Source organism: Euphorbia lathyris, chromosome 3, assembly GCF_963576675.1.
Source record: "Euphorbia lathyris chromosome 3, ddEupLath1.1, whole genome shotgun sequence".
In the NCBI taxonomy this organism is placed as follows: Eukaryota; Viridiplantae; Streptophyta; class Magnoliopsida; order Malpighiales; family Euphorbiaceae; genus Euphorbia; species Euphorbia lathyris.
In genome coordinates this window covers 40,364,728-40,372,551 of record NC_088912.1, presented here as the reverse complement: position 1 = coordinate 40,372,551, position 7,824 = coordinate 40,364,728, and the positions used below count along the sequence as shown (strand labels likewise).

At 35.3% G+C, this 7,824-nt stretch overlaps 1 protein-coding gene across 1 annotated transcript; it reads left to right on the top strand.

The window, feature by feature from the left end:
• Nucleotides 1–1,437: 1,437 nt before the first annotated feature.
• LOC136223786 (ABC transporter G family member 28-like) lies at nucleotides 1,438–6,218 on the top strand. Its single transcript, XM_066011954.1, has 14 exons — nucleotides 1,438–1,689; nucleotides 1,776–1,852; nucleotides 2,093–2,368; nucleotides 2,486–2,549; nucleotides 2,641–2,787; nucleotides 2,877–2,911; nucleotides 3,001–3,074; nucleotides 3,224–4,116; nucleotides 4,202–4,498; nucleotides 4,588–5,064; nucleotides 5,141–5,289; nucleotides 5,378–5,667; nucleotides 5,755–5,888; nucleotides 5,997–6,218. The coding sequence occupies exons 1-14, from the start codon at nucleotides 1,466–1,468 to the stop codon at nucleotides 6,151–6,153; spliced, it is 3,294 nt and encodes a 1,097-aa protein (XP_065868026.1). The 5' UTR covers nucleotides 1,438–1,465; the 3' UTR covers nucleotides 6,154–6,218.
• Nucleotides 6,219–7,824: the final 1,606 nt, after the last annotated feature.

Below are 7,824 nucleotides of genomic sequence, written 5' to 3'. Positions count from 1 at the left end.
CCACTTCTGTTACTACACATCAACATTAATAAAATGAGAAAGACATTTCATACATAAAACAAAGATACAAGAGGAAAGATAGTCTATCTACCTAATGCCTATAGAAGGAGCAAACTGTTCAAGTTGTTTCCCATTCTAGATAACAAACGTTTTGGCAGGTGTGATATAGCTCATAAAGTTATTTGTCCAAGTATCATCACACTCAGCTTCTTTAAGAGTCTCCTATTTAAAGGATCAAGCTATCGTAAGCATTTTCCAAATCAATTTTGATAATCATATATCCCTTACCAATGCTTTCAGCTATTCATTATATGAACAACTTTTTGGAGGATGACAACGTTATAGGTAAGCGGCCCGAGTTAAAGCTGTTATAAGAGAGTAAAATGATCTCCGTGAGGATGCTTTTTCGTTCTATTTAACTAAAGACTTGATTAAAACTTTGTGGCAACATTGTAGAGGCTAATGAGTAAATTGTTTGATAGTCTGAACATTGTGAACTTTAAAAATTAAGCATATAATAATATCATTAATCTTGCCAGGAATGCTCTTAGAATTCCTAAAATCGTTGAACAAGTTGAAAATGGATTCTCCTATCCACTCCAAACGTTTTTAGTAGAAACCCGTGTTGAAACTGTCAAGACCTACTACTTTGGACAAGACTATATCAAAAAGAGCTTATTTCATCTCATCCACAAGAACTTCTACTGTATGCCGCGTGTAATACACTTGACCAATAAAAAGAGAAATGAATATTAATTCATAGAAGATGATTAGTATTAAGAAATAAACATCTACAAATGACCACTCTTAATTGATCGGATATATTACACTAGAATTACATTAGAATTTCTCTCCATCCACCATAAAGGGAGATTGCAATTGAATCTTGCCGGTTATTCCAGCACAACACCAACATACAACCTTACTATATCAATCCATCCAATTTCCCAACATAAAAAAAACCCCTCAATTCTAGGATGTCAACCAACTAATTTTGTAGAAAAAAACTATTAAATCCTTTAATATCACATAGATTTTTGAAATATATAAGTTACCTATAAACTATATTTAACTAATTACTAAATATATAACGTACATTGTTGTTATAGTGTATTTTTTTAAAATTAAGTATAATTAATAGCTGTTAAAGACAAATTAAACCATAATAGCTTTTGTAATAAAACTTGAATTGAAGAAGAGAAGAATATAAATATTGAATATCTCATCTTTTAAAAACATCTCCTTCCTTGTATTTAGCCAACACTTTCTCTCTGCCATTTCTTCTTCCGAAAAATCTCCATTCACCATTTCCCTCCATTTTCATAATCTCCTTCCTTCTTCTTCATCATCTTACCAAAATTTTCAACTTCTTTTCCTTGCATTTTCCTATGTTTAATTATCACATAATTTACATATTACGTAAAAACATTTGAATCATAAACATTTTCGGATAGATCAAATAGAAATGGGCAGAGAGAAGCATAAAGGACGAAATTGTTTTCTCTCTGTGCCCATCTTTCATGTTCTCTTTGCTTTCAGTGTTGTATTGAAACCCATTTCCTGTCAAAATGTTACGAATCCAGCTGCACAACAGGCTTTATCGAAGCTTGTTTACAAAAGTTTCGACAATTTTACCAGCATCTTCAAGAAAGATCTCGCCAAAGAATTTGCTTTTTGCGTAGCCGACGTGTATGTATTAATGCCTGCCTACAATCTATCTGTGATAATAAGGAAGGTCTTTGTTTCTTTTAATGTTTTTGCTATTGGTTTTTCAGGGATGCAGATTGGGATATGGCATTCAATTTCTCCAGTAATCCAACATTCATAACCAATTGTGCTAAGACAACCAAAGGTTTTATATATTCATTTTACTAGTATGCATGCTTATATGTTCTTGAGATTATTTTATGGAAATTAATATGAATACCTGTGTTTGTTTTTATAGCAAATGGAATAGTTTTAAATAGGGCAAAGGATGATGGGATTGGATGATCATTAGGCTTTTTTTTTCTTTCTCCTGAATCTAATTTCCCAAAGCTCAATCTTTGCATTATTCATATATTTAATGTGTTGGTATATTTGGTGGGATTAGGAGATATGACACAACGGATATGCACAGCAGCAGAAATGAAGTTCTACTTCGATAGTTTCTTTTCAACAGCAGCATCGAAGAGCACAAACTATTTGAAACCAAATAAGAACTGTAATTTGAGCTCCTGGAATGCTGGATGTGAGCCAGGATGGGCTTGTAGTGTTGGAGGTCAAAAGGTTAACCTCAAAGAGTCTAAAGTAATACCTGATAGAACTACTAATTGTGCTCCTTGCTGTGAGGGTTTTTTCTGTCCTCATGGTCTTACCTGCATGATACGTGAGTTTCCATATCCGTTTTCAAATTGACTAAATTGATACCCAAAATTGTTTTTTTTTTTTGCAATCAAAGTTAAACATGAAATTGACCCTTTGTTTATGTATGCTGGCACTTCAGCATGCCCACTTGGTGCATATTGTCCCCTTTCACAACTGAATAAAACCACTGGTATATGTGACCCGTAAGTTCATTCTTGTGTTCTTGTTCTTTGCTATATATAAGTTTCAGCATCCAAATACATTAATACTTAAAATAGCAGATATCTGTTGCAGATACAATTACCAACTTCCTCCTGGAAAGCTCAATCATACTTGTGGAGGAGCTGATATTTGGGCTGATATTTTGAGCAGTAGAGAATTATTCTGTCCGCCTGGATCATATTGCCCTTCCACTATCCAGAAAAATCCATGCAGTAGTGGGTATTGATAACTATCCTTAAACTCACAATTTACTTATGCTTAATGGTACAATAATTTCACTTAATTTCACTTCTCGGTTGTTATTTCAGATTTTACTGCAGGACTGGTTCTACAGACCAAGCAAGTAGGTCTTTTGAAAATATGATTACAATTTTTTTTTATCATATTAGCAACTATTCAGGATGTGAAAACATCTCTTTTTTCCATTCTCAGAGTGTTTCAGGATGGCATCTTGTGAACCAAACTCATCAAATCAAAACATCTCTGCATATGGTATCTTGACTTTTGTGAGTGATCAGTTTCCACTTCTATATATTATGCTTTGAATTGATGTTTTAATTACTGGGTTGCAAAAAAATTCATGTGTTCTCTTTCTGATCTACATGTAATGATGATGTTCAGTAGACTAATTGAATTAGAATGATCATTGATTCAGGTTGGTTTGAGTTTTCTGTTAATCGTTATCTATAACTGTTCGGATCAAGTTCTTGCAACTCGAGAGAAAAGACAAGCACAAACTAGGGAGAAGGCAGTGCAAAGTGTGAGAGAAACAGCACAAGCTCGTGAGAAATGGAAATCTGCAAAAGACATTGCTAAGAAGCATGCAGTTGGACTCCAAAGTCAATTATCAAGAACATTTTCTCGAACGGTATCTAAGAGAGATGCTAAAACAAGTGGTCAACTTAAGGGAGGAGGAGGAGGAGGCCCCTCTATACCAATAGGGACTTCATCTAAATCCAAAGGAAAGAAGGAAAAATCTAATAACCTTACACAAATGATGCATGAAATTGAGAATAATCCAGATAGTCATGAAGGCTTCAATCTAGAAATTGGAGATAAAAATATAAAAAAACATGCACCAAGGGGCAAGGATTTGCACACTCAGAGCCAAATGTTCAGGTATGCATACGGACAGATCGAGAAGGAAAAAGCTTTGCAAGAGCAGAATAAGAATTTGACTTTCTCAGGGGTAATTTCAATGGCTAGTGATATTGAAATCTTGAAGAGACCTACAATGGAGATTGCCTTTAAAGACCTAACTCTTACTTTGAAACATAAAAACAAACATCTTCTAAGATGTGTGACTGGGAAATTATCGCCTGGGCGAGTTTCTGCTGTTATGGGTCCTTCTGGGGCTGGAAAGACAACCTTCCTTTCTGCTTTGACAGGTAAATCACCAGGTTGCCACGTTACAGGTCTGGTTCTTGTTAATGGTAAGCCAGAACCAATCCAAGCATATAAAAAGATTATTGGTTTTGTGCCTCAAGATGATATTGTGCACGGAAACTTGACCGTTGAGGAGAATCTCTGGTTCAGTGCAAGATGCAGGTATGCAATACTAAATTCTATGATGCAGTAAAAGATAGATATTAGCAACTTCCACTTTGTACTAACCGGATTTTCATTATTGTAGACTCTCTGCTGATCTGCCAAAAGCAGAAAAGGTTCTAGTTGTTGAAAGAGTGATAGAATCCTTAGGATTGCAAGCGATAAGGGACTCTTTAGTAGGGACTGTGGAAAAGAGAGGAATTTCTGGAGGTCAAAGGAAACGAGTAAACGTTGGGCTTGAAATGGTTATGGAACCTTCACTTCTTATATTAGACGAACCTACGTCTGGTTTGGACAGCTCATCATCCCTTTTACTACTTCGGGCTCTTCGACGTGAAGCTCTAGAAGGAGTTAACATTTGTATGGTTGTACACCAGCCTAGGTAATGATTGTTCATAATGGCTTGTACTAAATGTACATAATCTACATGAAAACGAAAAAATGAATACTAATTCATAATATCTGTTTCAGCTACACATTGTTCAGGATGTTTGATGATTTGATACTTCTAGCCAAGGGGGGTTTAACTGTATATCATGGATCAGTAAAGAAAGTGGAGGAGTATTTTGCAGCCCTAGGGATAATTGTACCAGAGCGGGCGAATCCACCGGATTACTTCATTGACATTTTAGAAGGAATAGTAAAACCAAGCACAGGGGTGAACTACAAACAGCTTCCAATTAGATGGATGCTTCATAATAGCTACCCTGTTCCTATGGATATGCTTCAAAGTGCTGAGGGATTAGGAGCATCAACAAGTGATTCTGCTGCTACCCCGAGTGAACCTGGATCAGAATCTCAATCTTTTGCTGGAGAGTTTTGGCAGGATATGAAGACTCATGTTGAAGTCAAGAAAGATAAACTTAATAGCAATTTTTCTAATTCAGATGATTTATCCCAACGTACAACTCCCGGAATCATTTACCAATACAAATACTTTCTAGGGAGGTATGTCTGATCTTTGCTCTTTTCTATTCATATGACCTTTGGAGTTGCTAAAATGTTCTTTCTTCTACTTGTGCAGGCTTGGTAAGCAACGTCTACGAGAATCAAGGACACAGGCTGTAGATTTTTTGATTTTATTACTGGCTGGAATATGCTTAGGAACGGTGGCTAAAGTCAGCGACGAAACATTTGGTGTGCTTGGTTACACATACACTGTCATTGCAGTTTGTAAGTTATAATCAATCTATTCTAGTATAAAAGTAAATAACTTATGCAGTAGGAACCTTTCATAAATTGAATTCCTGATGGATTTCAGCTCTCCTGTGCAAGATCGCGGCTTTGAGATCATTTTCGTTGGATAAGCTGCATTATTGGAGAGAACGTTCGTCAGGTATGAGCAGCTTGGCTTATTTTCTAGCAAAGGATACAGTGGATCATTTCAACACAATAGTGAAACCACTTGTTTACTTGTCAATGTTCTACTTCTTCAACAATCCAAGATCAACTGTGGGAGATAACTATATAGTTTTAATCTGTCTGGTTTATTGTGTTACTGGGATAGCTTATATATTAGCCATTTTCCTAGATCCTGGTCCAGCTCAATTGGTGAGTGTAATTTTCTTCATTAAAATAGTTTTCCATCTATCTAACTCTCCCAAGTAAATGAACAAGAAACTGTCTTGTGTCGTGCAGTGGTCCGTGCTTCTTCCTGTCGTTTTGACCCTTATAGCAACCCGTGGCCAAGACAGCAAGTTTGTTAACCAGATATCAGACTTATGTTACACTAAGTGGGCACTTGAAGCATTTGTTATATCTAATGCTAAAAGGTTAGTTAATAAGACTATGCTTTTACCAAATTTTAATCCCGAAATTTTATTATATGCCTGGCGCAAGACGCCATCCGTGCTAATTAATTTAGTTGATTTAACTTTCAGATATTATGGTGTATGGCTGATAACGCGGTGTGGTTCACTCATGGAAAACGGGTATAATCTGGACCATTGGTACCGTTGTTTAGTGTTGCTTGTTGCTTTCGGGTTTGGTAGCCGTATTTTGGCCTTCATTCTTATGATTACCAATAGGCGTTTATGAGAAGTAAAATGCAGGATGCCTAGGCTATGTACAAAATAGAAAAGATGAATGCCCCATACGCTTGCTCTTGGGCTCTTGTGATGATTTGTATAATGATTTGTATGAAAAGGCAACCTTTTTCTCTTCTGTACTGTACTGTACTATGTTATATAGTCAAATATTAAACTTTTAGGAGTAGGAATTTAATGAAAAGGTCAATCTTTGTTTATAAAGGTATATGATGTTTGTTTTTCCATTATCAAATTCTGAGGTAAGGCTTTAAGGAAAACAACATCAATCAGATGAATTATAAACAGTCAATGAGATGAAAATTCAAACTACAATTCTGAATCTCACATCTTTGACTGAAATATTTGAAGAAGAAAAAAATACAAAGAAAATTAATGAGTTCAAGGTGCATGTATGTATGTCAAAAAAAAAAAATATATATCTTAAGAATAATAATCGAATTCCATACATGACGCGGCAGGAATAAACATGGTTATTCCGAATATTAAATCGCACACGATTTCTAATTGAAACCTTCAAAATTCAATTAAAAAAAACTTTAGAAAAACAAAATAAATTCTTATTCAATGCTATAATTGTCTAATACATCAGAAGCAATGGTTATATAATAAACTCTACAACCTAATCCTAAATACAAAAGAAAGAAAATAAAAAAAAGGGTAAATTCTAAAAAAAACCCCTGTGGTTTGATGTTGTTCCAAATAAACCCTTGTGGTTTGGTTTTACAAAAAAAAAGGACCGTGGTTTCGCCGTTACCCGAAAAACGGAAATTGACTTAACACCGTTAAAAATGCTGACGTGGCAAGGGGCAGAGTTGGAAATTCGATTTTTTTTTTCTTTTTCTTTTTCTTTTCCTCTCCCTTCTTCTTCCTTCTCTCCTCCTCCTTCTTCCTTCTCTTCTTCTTCTTCTTCTTTTTTTTTTTAAATTTCTGAAATTTTATTTTTATTTTTTTTAATTTTTCTTTTTCTTTTTTCTTTTTCTTTCTCTTTCCCTTCTTCTTCATTCTCTCCTCCTCCTTCTTCCTTCTCTCCTCCTCCTTCTTCTTCTTCCTTCTTCTTCCTTTTTCTTCTTCCTCCTTCTTCTTCTTCTTCTTTTTTTCTATTCTTTTTTTTAAATTCCCTTACTCGAAGAAATTTGGAATTTTCCCGAAATCTGGAATTTCCAGATTTCGGAAAAATTCCAGATTTCTTCGGAAATCTGGAAATTTCCGAAACTTAAAAAAAAAATAAAGGAAGAAGAAGAGGGATGAAGAAGAAGAAGAATGGAGGAGGGGAGAAAAAGGAAGAAGAAGAAGAAGAAGAAGGGAAGAAAGAGGAGGAGAAGGAGGAGGAGGAGGAGGAGGAGGAGAAGAAGAAGAAGGAGGAAAAGGAAAAGAAAAATTAAAAAAAAATTAAATTTCAGAAATTTAAAAAAAGAAGAAGAAGAAGAAGAAGAAGAAGCAGAAGGTTAATTCATCCGGAAGACAAAGATCAAACCAAATCAGGGAAGATCAACGTTGACCCTAGACACTGACATTGCACCTCTATGTTGGGAAAGAAGTACAAGCAACAAGTTGCTTGTCCCCCAAGACAATTTGGAATCTTTACCCCATTTGTGCAAACTGTCAGACTGCTTCTGGCAGAACTCAGAGGCATGCTATCTCCTGAAGACAGAAGGAAAAG

Excerpts from the sequence above, each read along its gene's own strand:
- LOC136223786 (XM_066011954.1), top strand. The coding sequence starts at position 1,466 with ATGGGCAGAGAGAAGCATAAAGGACGAAATTGTTTTCTCTCTGTGCCC. Across the intron at positions 2,369-2,485 it reads TGGTCTTACCTGCATGATAC|CATGCCCACTTGGTGCATAT; the intron begins GTGAGTTTCCAT and ends CTGGCACTTCAG. Across the intron at positions 2,912-3,000 it reads TGGTTCTACAGACCAAGCAA|AGTGTTTCAGGATGGCATCT; the intron begins GTAGGTCTTTTG and ends TTCCATTCTCAG.